At 33.1% G+C, this 21,909-nt stretch overlaps 1 protein-coding gene across 1 annotated transcript in view; it reads left to right on the forward strand.

Moving 5' to 3' along the window:
* Nucleotides 1–21,909, forward strand: part of LOC148304683 (uncharacterized) — a 74,678-nt gene that overhangs the window by 40,957 nt on the left and 11,812 nt on the right. The window contains exons 7-11 of the mRNA XM_088267834.1: nucleotides 11,522–11,693; nucleotides 12,932–13,072; nucleotides 14,034–14,259; nucleotides 15,180–15,358; nucleotides 17,915–18,145. Coding sequence (XP_088123960.1) covers nucleotides 11,522–11,693; nucleotides 12,932–13,072; nucleotides 14,034–14,259; nucleotides 15,180–15,358; nucleotides 17,915–18,145 — 949 coding nt within the window. The remainder of the gene's footprint in view (nucleotides 1–11,521; nucleotides 11,694–12,931; nucleotides 13,073–14,033; nucleotides 14,260–15,179; nucleotides 15,359–17,914; nucleotides 18,146–21,909) is intronic.

A 21,909-nucleotide genomic window follows, 5' to 3' on the forward strand; every position in this document is an offset into this window, starting at 1 on the left:
AGTGCCCTATATCCGCAGGATAAGGGTTCGATATTTCTTTACTGAAATAAATATTTTTTAAATGTAATTAAAATTCACTGAATCAGCTGTTTCTTAATACCTTACGACGGAGTATATATCCGGCAGATTTTGTTTCAAGTCTCGAAGAGTCCGAATAAATTAATATTTTTTAATTAGTTGGTAATGTTTTTTTCTTTCTTTAAGGTGTTCTACAATAGTATAATTAATTATCAAGTCATACGTCCAGACAAAGCAATTAAAATTCTTTTGTCATATCATCAAGAAGAAATGATAATTGAATAAAAAGTAATTAAACGCTTCGTGTTCTACAGATGTTTGGAATGATTATTTCATAAAATGTAGTTTTTTACCTGTTATATTTAAATAACAAGATCCATTTAAACCTTCTTTTGTTAAAAAATAAAATAAAATCCGTATAAAACCATTCAAAAAGGATTTTTAATATTACGAATTCATTAAGTAAGTATAAAAATACTTTATAATTTTAACACCTCAACGTGGATGAAGAAGAATGTAAAAATCTATTCACGGTACTTATGACTTGTCAAAGTGTTAATTAAGTGATCACTTTACTTTTTACTTCTGCATTCGTCGGTCGTCGTGCATTCGGTCTACTTTCACCCTTCTTTTGCCAACTTCGATTGAAACTAGGACTCCATTGAGTACTGCCACGTAACTAATGTGCAAAGGCAAATAGCCGCAAGTTAAAAACAGTAGTTTTTAGATAAACAAGTTTAAAGTTAACTTAAAATGGTGCTTTTTGACAACACATGTAGCAAATTAACACAATTTTGTAACTATTTGGATAATGAATATCTCGTTAAAGGAAAAAGATGGAGCAAAATTTGTGATTGTATATGATAGAGGCTAGTTATAAGAAGGCTTTGAGCCGTGTTACGTCACCACTTGCGTAACGGCTAAATGCTTTTACACATTTCGCTCACTCCTTTCAACAACGGCATATATCAAAAGTCGTCAATTTTCACTTGTGTATGTTTTCGAAATACCCAAAAAATGTACTATATCCCAGAAAAAGCGGCATATTTTTAATTTAATTTTAACCCGCTACAGGGCAGAAAGTGTTGTTTTTGCATTTTGAAGAAAAGATATTCTTTAATTATTTTTTAAAAATATACTAAATATTTATCAAATGGAGAAATACATTTTATTTTATTTTTAAACTTTAAAAACGATCTCCTGAAAAAGAAAGTTTTTTGATATATGACGTTGTTGAAAGGAGTGAGCGATTAGTTAAGCTTTAATATATATATATGTATATATATATATATATATATATATATATATATATATATATATATATATATATATATATACATATATACATATACATAAATATATATATATATATATATATATATATATATATATATATATATATATATATATATATATATATATATATATATATATATTAAATAAAAAACGTAAGTTTTGAAAAGTCCTGTGTCAGATCTGATGAAATTTACGGCTAGTTTGGAATCTAAGCACTCCACCGTACGGATGTACTTATTTACTCGTTAACAGTACCAATGAGTTTCCACGTCGATTACTGAAATGCATTCACTCTTTAGTGAAACCTTTGAAACATTAGTACGGTCTCGACTCGGCGGAATTTAAGCTTAATGGGGATGTAATGCTAGTGGCTTGTATAGCGCACAGCCAACTGAAAAATTGACGTTGAACTTTACTAGCAAAATTACCGAAAATACTTTGACCTGAAAAAAATATGATAACATTCGGCTCGGTTGTATTTATTAACATTTTTATTTTTTTTTACATTTTATGAATTATATTATTTTTTAACATCTCATCAAAGATGAAGAAGAATATGGAAGTCTGGGCATTTACGGGGCTGACGACCGTCATAGGCTGGTTTAAGTTATCATTTTACACGCGTGTAACATTCACCAATTCTACCCATTATTGACAATTACACTACTCAAATTCTTGGAAGTTCTATATATATGAACCAATTTAGAAACCTTGTTCTTGAATCACCAGAACTTCACTTGAGACATCTATTGGTGAGATGTAAAGAAGCTTTTTATTAAGCAGAAACTCTTATATTAGTATGTGAGGTCCGAATCCTGGATTATAATCACACACATGAGAAACGCTCAAATTCTTAGAAGTTCTATATATTTGAACCAATTTAGAAACCTTGTTCTTGAATCACTAGAACTTCACTTGAGACATCTATTGGTGAGATGTAAAGAAGCTTTTTACTAAGCAGAAACTCTTATATTAGTATGTGAGGTCCGAATCCTGGATTATAATCACACACATGAGAAACGCCAGAAAATACCATTTATAATTTTTATTATTGTGCTTATAATTTGACCAGATTAATTAATTATATGTTGAGTCGAAATACTTACATGTTAAAACAATAAAGTTTTTTTAATAACTACATTTTATACATTACAAGATACAATATCAATTTACAATAGAAAGGTTGTACAATAAAATAATCTCAAATATTAAGCCTTACAAAACATTAAGATTTCTGTTAAATAAAGTATAATATTATTCTTTAAATATGTATTCAAATACAAAGTTTAGTAGTTAAGGGGGAACTCGCAAACTCGAAATTCAAAACGCGAACGGAATATAAGTATGTTGTTTTTTTTCTCCTTTCCTTTCAATAACTCTTTTCTTTTCCGAACCATTAAGATTTCCAGGAGTGATCAGGTCTTTAAGAACAGTGTCCGTCGATGGTTGCTTAACATTGGAAGGGACAAGGTGGAAAGTGAATTGATTAAAGTCCAGGTGTAATTATCATATTGAAAAACCTTTAAACTATAAATTATTTTTGTATCTCCTGTATGTTTTGTTTATAATCTAATAATTAAAAAAATATATGAAAAATAAAAAAATAAAATAAAATTTGTATTAACATGTTAGTATTCGGCTCAACACAGGCCATGCCTAAAGAGCCGTAATACGTATAATAAATGTATATATGAAATGAATACGTATATTTAAATGTATCTATGTATTATGAAAAATAAATAAATAAATAAAATAAAAAATATATTTATTTCTATGAAAAACTTATTTTTTCATTAGAAAAACGTTATTTTAATTTAAAAAAATCAATGACGTCAAATGTTACCTGGTTTTAAAGAAAATTTAGTCACGATTTATCGTATATTAAGCCTAAATTGTAAAAATATATAAAATAAAAATTGGAAAAATAATACTATAATACCAAGTATTTTTTACGTTATACATATACCTGTATATTTGACATTTCCAACAACAAAAAGTAGAAAATTGGAATAACTCTTGTTCAAATTTCTTGCACATTCTCGTTCTTTATACATGTCCTTATAATGAGGGTATGTTTGAAAAGATGTATGGACGTAAAGGAAGTTAGTAATGTACATATCGTAGTCGTACAGGAGAAAGTGACCAACTACCAAAACGAAAAATGTTCAGGAGGGCCATTTAAGGCACTTTTGCTTGGCAAAAAAATAAACACCAATGCAGTTAGTAATTTTTAACAAGTCAATATATTATACTTCCATGTTTTAATTCCTTTGGGATTTTATCGGGGCAACAATATCAAGCTAGTAAGATATCAAATAGTCAATGATCACGTTTTTGTAAAACAATTCACTTGGTCACTTTCTCCTGTATGACTACGATATGTCAGGACAGAAGAGTGTGGCGTTCTCTGCATACCCCTTCAGAGAAATGATGTGATAGTAGTAGTAGTAATGTATATACGTTTATATTTTTAACAATTAAATGAAATTTTAATAAAAACATTTTCTTGGTATTTCGAAAGCGGTATAATAATTAATATTTTTATTATTATTATTTGATTGTATTCAGTGAGGCTCTTGTTTTTATGTCCTTTGTCCTTTAAAATATTTTCCCTCCGTTGTCTTCTTCGTCAACGTTCATTTCTGGACCAGAGACAATAATAAAGAAAAACGTTTATTTTTCGTGTTCCCATTTCCTCCGCGCAAAATTAATTTGAATTTGAGTTGAAATTATTGCGTACAGTCTGTCCTCTGTAACGGAACACTATAGGGCATTTTCATAAATTCGGAAAATAGTTTTAAATGTGCTGAATATTGAAAACGGTTTTTTTAAATCGTTTGAATTAAAAAATTTAAATTAAAGGATCCATTTTTGACTCGTTGTTGCCTTCCGTATGATGACGATGCTGTGCTTCTTACCGATAGTAGAAAAAACCTTGCAGGCGCTGGTTTCAAAATTGTGTAATCTGATATTTGTAGCATGATCCAAAGTCTTGGTTTTTGAAAGAGATGCATATAGATCTGGGTGTAAAATAATAGTAATGGGTAAATTTAGGAACAGGTAGATGATTTCCTATATTTGGGATGTTTATTTTTCAGGTATAGAAAGATTGATAAAGATACAGAAAAGAAAGTGAATGCTGGGAACAGAGTAAGAAGTGTCATGAAATCAATTGCAACAGATACAAACCTATCAGCGAAAGCTAATCTGGTAGTATTCAATGGAGTTCTGGTACGAGGCCTAATATATGAAAATGAAGCATGGAGTTGGCAAAAGAAGGATGAAAGTAGACTGAATGCGGTCGAAATGCAATCAGATGAATGTGCTTCAAAACGATCTATGAAAGGTGTTAGAATGGTGATACAAGGAAAGAACGCAAGACTGAGATAACCATTATCGATAAAATTGTAAATAACGGAACTTTGGTATGAGCATGGAAATGAAGCATGGAGTTGGCAATAGAAGGATGAAAGTAGACTGAATGTAGTCGAAATGCGATCTCTCAGACGAGTGCGGCACAACGATGTATGTTAGATAGAAGTTTGAATGGCAATTGATAGTTCGAATGGTCCTAATATAGTAAAATGAACTATTATGAGATGCTCGACTCGGTAATGTGTGTTTAGCGCGCTTAGCTACAGTGCTTAAAATATTTCCATGGAAATATTAATTTAATATATACTCGTATATTAAAAACAAATACTGCATTGAAATGAATATACTATATCTGGGAACCTTTTCATTTCACCCTTTGTTATTACACTGTAATAATCTTCTCAGGGTTAAACAGCCTACGGAGGTAACGAGACTACCGCAAGGGTCATTTTGGAATACCTCAGTACTCTCCATAATACCACCCAAAACCAGTGATAATGTCAGGGACTGGGAGCAATTTTCACCCTTATTATTTCTTACATTTTTACATTAGATAAACATTTTTGCCCTCAAAATTTAATTGAAATAAAATTTCAGCAAAACCTAGTTACTGGTCAAATAAAATATATGTCAGAAAAACTATTTTATTTATTGTTTTGGCATTTACTTTGTGGTAAGACATGTTAAAATTATTAATGAAAACACTTGTTTTTTTTACCACTTGAGTTTATTTATGACTACTAATTTCAGAAGCTAAGCTTCCATCTTTCTGCTTCCAAGTTTTCTGAAACTAATAATAACAAAACCCTTATCCGCACCCCAATGGTGCATAGGGCACTGCGTCATATAAATGCAGTGTTATCTTGATCGTTTACACATGAAGAAAATGTGATCAGCCCTCCACTTCAGGTACCAGTCCAGGGTAATATTGAATAAATATGACAGTGAAAAAATCACTTATATTTATATTACCCTCCTTGAGAATCGAATCCGGGACCTCCAGAACGGTAGCCGAACGTGCTGACCATTACACTACGGAGGCGGACAAAGTCATAAATAAAAAGTGGTAAAACTACAAGTGTTTTCTTTAATAATCAGAAAAACTATATACATAATTGTAATTTTATTATATAAAATACATTTCTACCAAGAAATGTCAGTACAAAACTTAAATCCAATATTCTGTTTATTTATCTTAAAAATTATTGTAAATGTGGAAAGTAAATTATAAGCTGATTTCGAGAAAAAATACAAAAGATATTACAATATTACATAATAGTACAATTTCGTAAATTAATGTATTGATAAAGTTAGCATCGAAATAACTTGTAACGATTTTCCTTTATGTTCACTTCCCAAGCTCTTACCGCAAATGATTTCACGAGATCTTTTGTTCACGAATAGTTTTACCATTACGATTTGATTCGTCCAAAATTACTTAAGCAAAACTAAATTATTATTACTGTGCAAAGTTTTCGGTGACAACCCTAGTACCATTACTGCGGGATTGAAATAACAATAGCCATAATGAGGGGGTGCTTTGTGTAAGTACAAAAGTGGATGGAAATTTGGATTTCGGTACAAAAGCAGTTATATGGTGTATAGGAATATTTCTTTATATATATATATGGGAGGGTCGATAAAACCTAAATTTCATAAAAATGCAAGTAATTCAATTTACATTTTAACACCTCAACAAAGATGAAGAAGAATATAGAACTCTGGGTATTATCGTAGGCTAGTTAAATTATTATTTTACATATTATTTTTTGACATCTCATCAAAGATGAAGAAGAATATGGAAGTCTGGGCATTTACGGGGCTGATGACTGTCATAGGCTGGTTTAAGTTATCACCTTACACACGTGTAACATTCACCAATTCTACACATTATTGACAACTACACTACTCAAATTCTTGGAAGTTCTACATGTATATATTATATATGAACCAATTTTGAAACATTGTTCTTGAATCACTAGAACTTCACTAGAGACATCTATTGGTGATTATTATTATTATTTTACAGGCGTATAGCATTCAACATTTTATCCATGATCTACTCAAATTTTTGGAACTTTTACTTTGTATGTGAGTTCACTGGAGCCATCTTTAGTTGGTTTGAGAAACCTTTACTTGATAAAACGCTCTTACACGGTCATCTTGAAATTATCATATAAAAATGGAGAAAAAGTTCGCCATAAGTTCAATTGCTCATTCTTCTTCTTCTTCTTCTTTTCTTTCATGTCAGGTCCCCCTGACGTAGAATTCGTAAACAATAATTTGGACACACTCTAAATATTGTGAATTTTCTGTATTTATCGGTCATAACAAATATGTTTTGAATTTTGGCACCTCAACATCGATGAAGAAGAATATCGAAAATTGAGTATTTACAGGGCTAACGACCTGTCATAGTCTGGTTAAGTGATCACTTTACTTACGTGTAGCATTCACCATTCTATCCATGATTGACAACCACACTTCTCAGATTTTTGGAACTCCTACATAAAGCGTCATGACGCTTTATGTGTGGGTTCACTGGAGCCATCTATGGTGTGTTAGAAAAACTTTTAAAGTGAACAAGAAATTGGACACACACAATACACGTTGAGTAACTCAATTTAATTTGATTCTCTCAGAATGTGCAGCAAAACGATGTATGGAAGAAGTTCGAATGGTGATATAAGGAAAGAATGCAAGATTGTGATAAGCATTATCGATAAAATAAAGATTTTTGAGGTGGTTTGGACATGGGAATCGAATGACTGAAGAAAGAACAGTACGTATCGCTCACTCCTTTCAACAACGTCATATATCAAAAATCGTCAATTTTCAGTTGTGCGTGTTTTTGGAATGCCAAGAAAATGTGCCACATCCCAGAAAAAGTGGCATATTTTTAACTAAATATTTACCCGCTACAGGGCAGAAAGTGTTGTTTTGCATTTTGAGGAAAATATATTGTTTAATATTTTTTTTTTGAAATATACTAAATATTTTTCAAATGTAGAAAAAACATTCAGGTTTTACCTAAAAAGATCGGTTTCACAGTAAAACGTTCAATGCGTGGCTTGATATTTATTTTTAATACATTTTATTATATTTTTAAACATTAAAAACGATCTCCTGAAAAATCAAGTTTGTTGATAAATGACGTTGTTGAAAGGAGTGAGCGATATGTAAAACTAATTTATCAGGTGAATGTTGGTACTTAGAAATAGAAGTAGAGGAAGACGGAGGAAAAATTGTCATGATCAAGTATTTCAAATACTTGAAAGTGGGTCAGGGAGTCGGAATAATCAGAGAGTATGTTTGAATGTGGTCTGTGTTTTCAATGTCTTTTAAAAATTCATATAATGAAAGCAATCTAAAAAAATCACCCCTTAAATTTAAAAGACTTACAGACATTATTAAATAGTTTAAAAATATCTTGTATATTTTTTGCAGATACTTTGTGGCACATTTTATAAAACTTAATAAAATAAAACTTATACTTTGTTTTTAACCTCTTTCATTTTTTGACAAGAACCTTGTCGTCTTCAGGAATAGACATGTACAATATAAAAATTATTTTGAACGTATTTTAGTATTGATTCACCCTGTACCAATACAAGCAATCATCAATTCAATTCGGAATGGTCGCCAAATTACGGTGAAGTTGACCGAATGCTTAATGTCTCTACAATAATTATTTAATGGTACGACCCTTATTTTTAGATACCTACATTTACAACTTATCGAACAAGTCTTATATGTAGGTATTAAAATAACTTTCTCGTATGCAAACATACTTGATATTTCGAAAGCGATTAAACTTTTACTTTCGTCTAATCACGAGTGAAAACGTAGAAGAAGTAATTAGATACTAAAGGTAGGAACGATTAATATGGTCTATTATTTTTTGATTTTTTGATTTCCAACATAGATGAAGAAGAATATGGAAGTCTGGGCATTTACGGGGCTTACGACCGTCATAGGTTTAAGTGATCGTGTAACTTTCACAAATTCTACCCATGATTGACAACAACACTACTCAAATTCTTGGAAGTCCTATATATATGATCCAATTTCGATACATTGTACTTGAATCACTAGAAGAGACCCCTATAGGTGAAATTAAGCTTTTCTTTACAGAGCAGAAACTCTTTTATTAGTATGTGAGGTCTGAATCCTGGATTATAATCACATACATGAGAAACGCCAAAAAATATCCTTTTCATTTTGTTAATTAAGCTTATAATTTGACCAGATAATTTATTTTCAACATTTTGAGTATGTCAAAAAATAAAATGAAAAATAACTCCTATAATCGGAGATAAGCCAGATTTGTGGACAAGTATTTGGACACTCTCAAAATGTTGTAGATTAATATGGCGGCTTTATGAAGTTTATAATAAACTTCAAATCATGGGTGGCCAACCTTTCCAGCAGCCGGGCCAAATTTTAGAAATGAGATTCCCTACCGGGCCGTAAACAAAATTTATTTTATTATTTAAAGCAAATATGGAAAACATTGTTTTTAAAGAATAAAACACATTTATAAGATCAGAGTTAGGCAATATAAAAAATAATAATAAAAAAATTAACAAAATATTTTTTTTTTAGTCAGACGTCTGATTTTGTTTGTCAGGACTAAGTGCATCAATCAACGATTGATCTTATTGCTTCACGCAAACAATTTTCCAAATGCTCATCAGTGATTCTTGTTCTCATTTGAGATTTAATATGCCTCATTCGACGAAAAAGCTATTCACACGTGTAAGTGTTTCAACCAAAACAGGGAAATCATTGATAGAGCATGTTTGTTAAATGCAGGATATTTTACCTTGTCCGAATATGTTTTTTAAAACTTTTGTGGAAGAGACCAACCTGGTTGAATTTCTACTTTAACTGTGCATTGCAACACATTTCACAATATATTTATTGATTTGGCGTTTAATTTGTAGAACTCCATTTTAATTTATGCATTAATTTTAAATCAAACACAGATTTATTGAGTCTACTAAGTTGTATTTTATTAACAAAAAATACATAAAAAATTATATTGTGACAATTGTTTCGCCTTGTTAGGGCATTATCAAACGAATGTCCATTCGAATGTACATTCGTTTGATAATGCCCTAACAAGGCGAAACAATTGTCACAATATAATTTTTTATGTGTTTTTTGTTAATAAAATACAACTTAGTAGACTCAAAAAATCTGTGTTTGATTTAAAATTAAAACATAAACATTTCACAATGTTTCATTTGAAAAATTCCCGGTAAAGTCGGTTATAGCAGCTTGAATTCATATCAATGTGTATTTAAAAGTCGATCGCAAAATGTTGTGATTGTTTGTTAACACGAATATACCATGGAAGAAATTGTCACGATAGTGAAATACTTCCATATATGGGATATGATACGAACTACGCACGATGGAATGTTCTTTTGGTGGTTTTATGTATAAAATAAAACCCTTATCCGCACCCCAATGGTGCATAGGGCACTGCGTCATATAAACGCAGTGTTATCTTGATCGTTTACACATGAAGGAAAGGTGATCAGCCCTCCGCTTCAGGTACCAGTCCAGGGTAATTGGTAACAGGGTATTGAATAAATATGACAGTGAAAAAATCACTTATAATTATTTTACCCCCCTTGGGAATCGAACCTGGGCCCTCCAGAACGGTAGCCGAGCGTGCTGACCATTACACTACGGAGGCGGACAATACGGTTTTATGTATACTTATAGAAAAATGTGTGACATGTTCCACGGGTCACAAGAATACACACGGTGGGCCGCATGCGGCCTGCGGGCCGCGGGTTGGCCACCCTTGCTTTAAATGCTTCTATCTTCATAAATGAAACCTCATTATACAGTATTTTGATTGTGCCCAAATTTTTTGTTCACAAATCTTGGTTTTACTACTTGGGAGTTATTTATATTAATATCTTGACAAGGGTAAAGAAGATTTTTTAAATCTATGTTGGATACCAAGTGGACAACCCTGGATCTGATTTGTGAACAAAAATTTGGATATGCTCAAAATATTGTCAATAAAATAACAGGTCAAAATATAAATTTAATAAATATGTAATATCATTTCATCAAGCGTCTCGAATACCTACAATAACTTAACAATGAAAAGAATTTAATATCTGTCTGCAATAATTCTGGATAGTTTATAAATTATCTGGTCAAATTATAAGCTTAAATTATAAAAATGAAAATGATATTTTCTGGCGTTTCTCATGTGTGTGATTATAATCCAGGATTCGGACCTCACATACTAATAAAAAGAGTTTCTGCTCAATAAAAACCTTCTTTTCATCTTACCAATAGATGTCTCTAGTGAATTTCTAGTGATTCAATAATAATGTTTCTAAATTGGTTCATATATACATATATATAAGTATATAGAACTTCCGAGAATTTGAGTAGTGTGGTTGTCAATAATAGGTAGAATTGGTGAATGTTACACGTGTGTAAAGTGATCAATTAAAACCAGCCTATGACGGTCGTCAGCCCCGTGAATTCCCAGACTTCCATATTCTTCTTCATATTTGATGAGATGTCAAAAAAATAATATGAAAATAACTCCTGTAATTGGAGATAATCCAGATTTTGTGTATTTTATGTAACAAGTATTTGGACACACTCAAAATGTTGGTAATACTTAAAGTTACTTTGACTTAATGAGGTATACCAGTATGTTTGATTGTGTACTATGTATTTTTCATATTGGATGATTTGTGTCGATTTTACTGTGGCGCCATATCTAAATCTACACAAATGTATTTCAATGTTTATGAAATAAAAGCAATATTGATCTGATGTTTGTTTTCAGGTGTTTGACAGCTACGCTGACGTGAATGGCACCTGGTGGAGTCTGTGTGAAGACGACTCTCTGGAGACCTCGTCATCCGTTTCCATTACATCCTACTTCAATTCCCTGAGGATCAGACAGAAAAGTGGAGCGATAGGTGTCAAATTGAATGCCACTGTCTCCACGCAAATCGGTAAAAATATATTTAAAACTCTGATGTTTTTCTTTTATATTAAATAACCGTATTTATTTTACTTTTTGTATGATGGAAAGAACAGTGTGTTATGAGTATGTACAGTAAACCTGGGTGACATTAAACAATTTGAACAAAAAAATGTTTGCTGGTTACTTAAGTTATGACTAATTACGTACATAGTCATTAATTTCAGAATTTTACATCAAAAACCTTTTTTTTCAATAGTAATAAATTGAAATTAGGAAATATTTTGAATTAGCAAGGAAATGGGTGAAAGTAAACACTTTCGTGAATTCTACTAATATTTTTTTATTTTTATTCATAAAAAAAAAAACAAAATAAATAAAATAGTGAAATAAATGTATGCACTTTGTCTCTTTTTCTTCCTCAAACCAAACAAAACGGGATTTAAACTAGAAAAATACAAAAAATGTAAAGACATACAAATAAAAATCATGTCATCGCGGGACTAAATATTGTGTTTTTTTTCAATCCGTGGGAAATCTTTCATTTTTCAAGTATATTTTTTTCATTTAATTAAGTGCATTTTCAAAAATGAGTAAAAACATTTTTATAAATAAATATTGACAATAAAAAAGACCCATACTCAGATTAAAAGCTCTAACAAGGTATTTAATTTTAAGTTTTTGTAATATTGAGGTATTTGTATATTTCGTATATACATATATAGTATATGGATGCATGTAATAATATTAAGTAAATATATAGGTATAATTTTAATTAGTAGATGTTTAGGTATTAGTATATTAAGTTCGCCTCCGTAGTGTAATGGTCAGCACGCTCAGCTACCGTTCTGGAGGTCCCGGGTTCGATTCCCAAGGGGGGTAAAATAATAATAATAAAATAATAATAATAAAATAATAATAATAATAATAATAAAATAACAATAATAATAATAAGTGATTTTTTCACTGTAATATTTATTCAATATTACCCTGGACTGGTACCTGAATCGGAGGGCTGATCACCTTTCCCTCATGTGTAAACGATCAAGATAACACTGCGTTTATATGACGCAGTGCCCTATGCACCATTGGGGTGCGGTTAAGGGTTTTATTATTATTATATTAAATACACGTTTACTATATTAAATGCGAATGCAGGTATTATTATATTAATATTTAATGCGGAGGTATTTTTATTTATTTTGGTATTATTATTTAATGCGAATGTAGGTATTATTATTAAGTACAAATATTAATATTTTCTTACAGATTTGAGCTACAGAACTAAACTGATGCAAGTACCGCGAGATGCCACTGTCGAAAGCTGTAAACCGAATCCGTGCCTGAATGGAGGAAGATGTCTTGTCAATAACGGGAAAAATATTTGCCAATGCTTTGGGCACTTTACAGGTAAGTCAATCAAAGTAGAACGGCTCCGGTACGTAAGGCCGTTTGTCCACTACACGGAATTAAACGGAATTTTACCGTCCGGCACGTCAGTTAACGTTTTAAAACGATGATTGGCTTGGACTGGCTTGTACTTTTGTCCATCTTTCTTCGGATCGGAGCTCTTGATCGGTGCGTGAACACGTTGCGCGTAAATTCGGATCACGGTAAACTGTCGTAGTAGCTTTCATTTTTCAAAAGCGGACTGCCGGACGGTAAAATTTCGGGTAGTGGACAAGCGCCCTAAAAAAATCCCTCCGGTTTGTACGATATTTGTTGACTTACGATAATTTGATCAGTAGACAATTAAAATATTAGATTAAATAAAATTATTGGTATCGAAAGTTAATATTTTTATAATAATTTATTTTGTTATATTTATATTATTATAAGTGTCCTTCCATGATTAAATCGCATAACCTACTGAACACAAATAACATACGAAACTTTAAAAAAAAATTAGCAGTGTTGCCATTATAATCATTTAAAATTGTATGTTTCATTGCTATTGAAAACCCTTTGAAATTTTATGATTTTATTATTTCATCTCACCAATAGATGTCTCTAGTAAAGCTCTAGTGATTCAAGTATAATGTTTTGAAATTGGATCATATATATATAGAACTTCCAAGAATTTGAGTTGTGTGGTTGTAAATCATGGGTAGAATTGGTAAGTGTTACACGTGTGTAAAGTGATCATTTAAACGAGCCTATTACGGTCATAAGCCCCGTAAACGCCCTGATTCCATATTCTTCTTCATCTATGTGGAGATGTCAAAAAAAGATAAATAACTCCTATAATTGGAGATAATACAGAATTGTGAACAAGTATTTTGACACACTCAAAATGTTAATTTAAATATTAATAATATTGAAAGTAATAGTTGAAAAGTGAGCTAATTAGTATGATTGTCTCGCATCGCAGGTATATTCTGCGCGCTGACCGCGTGCGAACTGGAGCCGTGCGTGTTCGGCGCGTGCTCGCTGACGCCGGGCGGGCACCGCTGCACGTGCCGCGTGGGGTACGCGGGCCCCGCGTGCGACACGCGCGTGTCCGCGTGCGAGGCGCGCCCGTGCGAGGGCCGCGGCCTCTGCACGGAGCGCGCGCACGGCTTCCACTGCAACTGCTACGCCTGGTGGGAGGGCACAAGGTCGGCCCCTTGCCTCTTGCCCCTTGCCCCTTTCTTGTCTACTTTCATCCTTCTTTTGCCGACTCCACGATTCTTTATATTTGCATTTCACAATTTAATATAATTATAAGTTATAAGTACAAAAATATTCTATTATATTAATACAAAAAGATCCCACAAAGGGAGTTATTACCGTAGAACGGGACTACTTGAACTTTAATGTTTTACTTGAGCCCGGTACAAAAAAAATATTTAGATAGTGGTATCGATCGAAGTATCGTGACAATAAGTGAGACCTGTCAGGGAAACAATGAATCATGTCGATACGTTCATTATTGTAGACCAAATACAGATTTAAATCTTTTTTTGTACTGGGCTCAAGTAACACATCAAAGTTCAAGTAGCCCCGCTCTATGTTACATATAAAGGGTACTGGAAAGAATACAATAGATATCAAAAATATAAATACATATATTAAAAGTGCTTATATAAACTACAAATATTTGATTTTTTACGAGTATTTGATATTCACTTCCATTCATTAGGGTTAAAACTAGAATTCCACTGTGTATTGTCAGTTTCTTTCACAGATATCATTTTCCAAAACAATTCCCTAAATTCCCTTTTTCCTTTGCCTTCCTTTTTATCATCAGTTTGTAATTTATGTAATTTTTGCACTATCTACACTCTGATTGCAAACAGCTATATATGGTATCAAGCGTGTTGATCAATATCACTAGTCTGTTTTTGGTTGGCTGGAATATATTGCTTTTTTGCAATAAGCCCGCCAATATACTTACTTCTTCTCTGTACATAAACTTTAAAGAAATAAATAAATAGGCCCATCTCTACTCTAGTTCTTCTTCTTCTTCGTTAGCCGTTTCTCCATTGCTGGATCTACGACGTGCACAAATTTATGTTAAAAAATAATTGTTTTTCAGGTGTGAGCGTCGCATGATGAAGATCCCGTACAAGCCGCTGTCGGAGCGCATGCTGCAGGAACCCTTCTGGCTGGGCCTCATCACCGTGTTCGTGGTGCTGGCCATCATTGGGCTGGTCTGGTGCGCCAAGAGGCACTTCCCGGAGAAGATAGAAAAGCTACTTGCCGAGGAAGCTGACCGTAATAGACGTCAGTATTATTAAGCTGTACATAGCACACGCTCGATAGACGGCCTGTCACCTGGATATGGAATCCTTCTTTTACTTTATTTCACCTCACATTTAATGAGTTTTAATAAAGTTTAATTTGGAAAAAGGACTCTACATAGCACATACTCAATAGCCGACCCGTCACCTGGATATGGAATCTTTCTTTTACTTTATTTCACCTCACATTTAACAAGTTTTTATTTGGAAAAAGGACTCCACATAGCACATTCTCGATAGCTGACTTGTCACCTGGATATGGAATCTTTATTTCACCTCACATTTAATGAGTTTTAATTAATATTTAATTGGAAAAAGGACTCTACATAGGACACGCTCGATAGCCAACTCGTTACCTGGATATGGAATCTTTCTTTTACATACTTTATTTCACCTCACATTTATCTATCTTCGTTTCAAACTTTGAGATAAAAATTGCAAGACTCGAAGATTTATATGGTATTTACATTATTCCCCCCTTTGACTGATGAGTTATAATGAAGATTTTATTTGGAAAAAGTACTCTACATAGCTCATGCTGGATAGCTGACTCGTAACCCAGATATGGAATCTTTGTTTTACATTTTTTCAGCTCATATTTTTCTATATTTGTTCTAAACTATGCAATAAAAATTGCAAGACTCAAAGGTTCATACGGTATGTAAATATGTACATTATTCACCCTTTTGACCACGAGTTGTCAACCTGGTCCGCACCGCCCACTGATGGGCGGTAAAGGCTTCCATGGTGAGCGATTTTTGCTTTTACCCCAAAATTTGGGAAACTTTGCTTCACAATTTTTGTTTTTCGGCATAGCTTTACTACTTCAGCCTTCTTCTTGTATCCAGTATTGAACAAAGGTCACTCTATTGGACTTCACAGTTGTTTGTTGTACGCGACTCTCTTCCAGTGCAGGCCCACCACTTTCTCAATGTCATCAGACCATCTTATCTGAGGCCTACCCACGTTTTTGCGTCCTGTTCTAGGGCTCTAGTCAAGCACCTAGTAGCTTCACTAAGTATATTGTAATGGTATATACACAAGTCTACCAAATAGTAAAATGACTTCACTGCAATCAGTGTTAAAGGCAACAGCGAGACTAATTTTTGGAATTTCTAAATTCAATCACATTACCCCACTACTTCACCAACTGCACTGGTTACCCTTTCCCGAAAGGGTCAAATATAAAACTTGTCTACTCGTGCGTAAATCAATACATAATATGGCTTCAGAGCATCTAAAAGAGCTGTGTATTCCAGACAAATTGGTTGATAGACGTTTCACGCTTCGATCGGCTACAGCAATGCAATGGGCGAAGTGATCTGGGCAACTGGATTGAAATAATGTGATGTTGGTGGCTAGTAGGGAAATTTTAACAATGAAAAATAAACATAAGTGAGCTCTTGGAATAAAAAAAGTTGACGCCCCTTGCCTTTGACTGATGAGTTTGAAAGAGTATTTTTTTTTTTTAAATATTATATATTTATTTAACGTGTCCCAAGCATGTCCATCTTCCCCTTTTAAAGACTTCCGATATTTATAAAAGGATGCTGTGTTCATATCTTCACGTCCTCATTCCAGACTTTTTGTCCTAATTATTTTTTATTTTCTTATTGACATTTTAACATAAATGTAGTCACAATAGTACATTCACATGGTACTCACAATCGAACACTGTAATTTAACAATAGTTCTCTGGTATTATTATGCATAGAATGGTGGTGCAGTGAAAAGACCTGACTTGATACCAATTGATGTTAGTATTCAATTCCAGCTAATTTATAGGGAAAAAAATATGATAAAAAAAATGTTTTACATTTTTGTAATGGTTTTGAGCGTTCTTTTATATTCCCATATCCAAAATTGTGTTTTCCATTTTAAAATTACCATTTTTACAATACATTTTCTCTTGGTATTTGTAAATCAATAGAAAAAACATAGAAATTGTCATGATATAGAAGAGGATTATTTGATTTGTTGTGAATCCTTTGTCCATGGAATTAAGTTATATATAGTTATTTAGCAAATCATTACCTAAATGTTTTAGCCTAAAACCAATGATAAATCTTCACCTGAATGCAGAACTATCCTAACTTAAGAAATTTTAAAGAAAATTAATTGGGAATTTTTACAAAAGTGAAAGAAAACTTGCCAAAGTGAGCTCTCGCAATTATTTTCTGGTATTTTATTTTGAATATTTAAGACATTCTGCACAAAAGGAGATAATTATTTTGTTTGTGATTTTGGATAGTTATACATTCAGATGATGATATTTAACTATTATTCTATAAAAATATTCTACTTTATTTGCAAATTTAAAAAAAAAATCAATAATTTGATATTTTGACTCCATTGCCTCCATTTTCCCCAAAGTCTTAAGTATCATTTTAGGTTACAAGGGGTTATTATCTTAGGCTAGGTAGGGCTGTGATATTATGACGTTAGGTCACTTTTGTGTTTGTCCCCAATGCCAAGTTGTTTGACGTAGCCGTAAACAAACGACCCCATACAAGGAGAGGTTCTCTTTCAGCGAACCACCTGTCGCTGCGGCAGACGGCGCGCGAGGCGGCGCTGTGCCAGGCGTCCGGAGCCCTGGCGGCCGGAGCGCCGGGCGCGGCGGCCAGCGGCGCGGCGGGCGCGCGCGGCTCGCTCTTCAACCGCCTCGGTATCCGCAAGCCCTCCATACTGAGCCTCGCCCCAGGCCCCCCGCCGGCCGCGCGCACCTTCAGCCTGGACGACCTGCTCAGGCCGCCGCCCCGACGTAAGACCAAGCCGGACTCCGCTAGGCGGCACTAGATGTCCTCTGCGACGCCGAACACGTTTGCTCGGGACTGCAATGGTCCACTGATGTGCGACAATTCGACTTGCCCGTACAATATCCAACTGCCATTGCTGCAATAAAAAAGTGGACGTCCTCACCAAAAAGTTATATTTCCAATAATAAACAAAAAAATCCTTTAACTCTTTCAATGCTGGAAAGTATAAATATGGCCGTCCCTAGAAGGCCGTGATTTTTTCAACAAAAATGTGAAAGCTTTTAGCAAGATGATTGTAACTTTGATAATATTGGTAAATTGTAATACATTAGTATTCTTGATCTTCCTAATAGATGTCTCTATATACTCTAATTAAAAAATATTTCAATTGGATTTGATATTGACCTGCGACAAGCTCAAGCGAGCGCTCATTTTGTATGGCCGACCTGGCCAGCACAGAATTGGAGAGCGCGTTAACGCGTTCGTGGCAGCGAACCGGTAAAATGGGAATCTGCTCTGTTTCTATCAAAATCTTAATTAAAGTTGCGACAAAACGTGACCAATCCTCTATTAAACCAGTATGAAATGATTAAATCGTACAAAAACGTAACAATTTTACAAGCTATAATTCCTGATTACTTGATCATTTATAATGGAAATGTAACGTTTTGGTGAGGACCTCCACAAATCACGATGGGGTTCTGTTCCAAAACTTACTATTTCCAAATTCACATTATATCAGCGATCAATACATTTTATTACAATACCCGGTGATGCGTTGTATCTGATTACTCCTACAAACACACAAATGTCTTCACGACACATAATTTAGTATTGTCTTTAGTATTTCCCACCAGCTAGGCATTTTTCTGGTTATGCTGGTACATGTTTGACCTCGGTTTGTTCAAACTTCTGATCTATCCACTTTCAAGGATTTGGAGTACTTGATGATGCTATATCTTCTTCGGCCTTCCTCGGCTTCTACTCAAGCCACATTCAAAACATAAATCAATTTCACCATTCGTTCATCATTCATTTGCTCCATATACCCAAACAATCTTAATATTCCTTTCTTTCGACGATAATACAAATCTCAGCCTTCTATTATTTTTGTTCTTCACTCTTCAAACATTTAATATAAATGTTTTTTTTTACTGTACTTCTTCGTCTAGTTTCATCCTACTTTTGCCAATTTGGTGTTTTACTCCCATATATAAGGATTAGTACCAGAACACCGATTTACACTGCTAGTCAAGCTGTTAAACCTTTGTTTACTACCACTGGTTTAGTAGTATAAGCGATTCACATATTTATATCTTAGGGTAATTACATCAACTAGGCAACTTAAAATCCATGTTTTCAAGTTATTCACTAAAAATATAACTATACTCTCTGGTCTGTATTTGTGTAAAACATATATCACGCCAATCAGTGCACAAATTCGATTGTGCATTTTGTAATTCTAGCTCCTTATATATTTAACAATTTGAAAATCAAAAACATAATCTGGAAAGAAATATAATCAGTAAAAAAGTAATGAATACCATCCCAATCGGTTGACCTAAAAGGTAACAGTTACCCATTAGTCATATCGCTACAATGTAACATATCGCTCACTCCTTTCAAGAACGTCATAAATCAAAAAACTTGATTTTTCAGGAGAATGTTTCTAAAGTTTAAAAATTTAATACAATGTATTAAAAATAAATACCAAGCCACTTATTGAACTTTTTACTGTGCAACAGATCTATTTAGGTAAAACCTGAATGTTTTTTCTCCATTTGAAAAATATTCAGTATATTTAAAAAATAATTAAACAATACCTTTTTTTCTAATGCAAAAACAACACTTTTTGCTTAAGTTAAAAATATGCCTCTTTTGCTGGGATAAAGTACATTTTCTGGGCATTTTGAAAACGTGCACAACCGAAAATTGACGATTTTTGATTTCTGACATTCTTGAAAGGAGTGAGCGAAATATGCGCGATACGACTTCACATCATAAACCATGAGGTCCGAGCAAATTATTGGCGTCGCAAAGTCTTGCATCCTTCACTTTCTTCTCTGCACTATCCTGTCTCTCTCCATCCTGGTATGGCTTAATCACTCGATGTGGAATGCTGCTCCTTCTTCTCTACCTATCTTCACTTCAAACAAACCTTTCTGGCGGCTCGTGGCGACTGTTTGCATTGATAATCAAAATACATAAATCACCACTGACAAAATCAATTCCACATGAGACCATCACGGAGCCTTAATGTTTGGTAGAGAGTCCAAGACTACACTTTTTCTAATCAAAACCAAGATCAAATTGGCACATTGGAAAGCACTATTTGAAGTCAGATATATTCATGTATACTTATGGTTAGTTATATTTTATTATACTGATATACAAAACAAAGAAATAGAGTCCATTAGAGATTTGTCTGCCTCCTAGTGTAGTGGTTAGTACCTTTAACTACCTTGTTCATAGATAAATCATATGCAAAAAGTTTAGACTCAGCTTCACATACAAAGTTTAAAAATGATGCAGAATGCATGTGTAACAATAGATTTTAGGAAATAGTGGTATATACCAAGTGAAATTTAAATTTTAAAACATAGATATTATCATAAAGTGACTACTGATTCAATTAATGAAATTATCAAATTGATAGTCCATCAATTTGATGCAGTGCCCTATGCACCATTGGTTGCAGATTAATTACTGTCAGTAATAGTAGTAGAGATTTAACTTCGAGGGATTTACACACAATAGCAGTGTACAACTTACAAAAGCTAGTTATAAATACGGATAAGCAACTCGACTGCCCTATCCATTGCTGTCTGTCTTCATTTCCTCTATTAAATTTCAGTTACTATCGCTTCTACAACAGAATTGGTCTTATAAATATACTTTAATATATCTGACTTCATTTGGTGTATCAAGATTTCTTACAACATGTTACAAGGTAAGTAAGTAGTTTTTAAAATTACCTAAAAACATTTGGCTATAAACAATGATCCACATCAACGTCTACTGATCCAAACAGGTTTGTTTTGATAGTGGAAGAGCATGATTTCTATAGGTAAACTTGATTATGAAAGTTCCCCGATTTTGTTTTGACTTATATAATATAAAGAAGCCACAAACCGCCTGTACTCTACTTTGAATTACGTACTTTTCATGTTGCTTCAACTGTTAATTTCTTTGATGTTGTCAGCACGTTGTATTATTTTGTTTGTTTTCCAATTAGATATTTGCATTTTATGCCTTTAATATGACCCTTGAGTAATTTACTCCAAGTAATTTTAAAATCAAATGCATGAAATAATAATCAACTTACAGGGTGGCGCAATGGGTATTGACGGTTTTTAGAGTGTTATGAATATACTTATGAAATGACAAAGGTCAAAAATGGATAGTATTATTTCATGTACAATGCGGTGTAATAACAATTTCTTGTTATTGAAAATAACAGCTTATGGTTCTTGCAAGATGGAGCTATACTGCGTGAACTTGCTTGACCCCTCTAAAAACATGTTTCCTGGGTCATGTATTTCAACAGGCTAGGGATTTTGCTTTTCAATCACAACTTGAACTAAGTTTAGAAAAACGCAGAAGCCATTTCAAAGACATTATTTAAAAAAAATTGTTTCTAAGCCGTGTAACAAATATATATATTTTTGACTTTGGCTGTTCCATTATAGTATTCTAAAAACCGTCAATACCCATTTTGCCACCCTGTTTGTACTAAAATTATATATCTTTCCTGTGTACTACTCTTTGT

Source organism: Brachycentrus maculatus, unplaced genomic scaffold (assembly GCF_059751285.1).
Source record: "Brachycentrus maculatus isolate JH-2025_06_01 unplaced genomic scaffold, ASM5975128v1 h1tg000306l, whole genome shotgun sequence".
In the NCBI taxonomy this organism is placed as follows: Eukaryota; Metazoa; Arthropoda; class Insecta; order Trichoptera; family Brachycentridae; genus Brachycentrus; species Brachycentrus maculatus.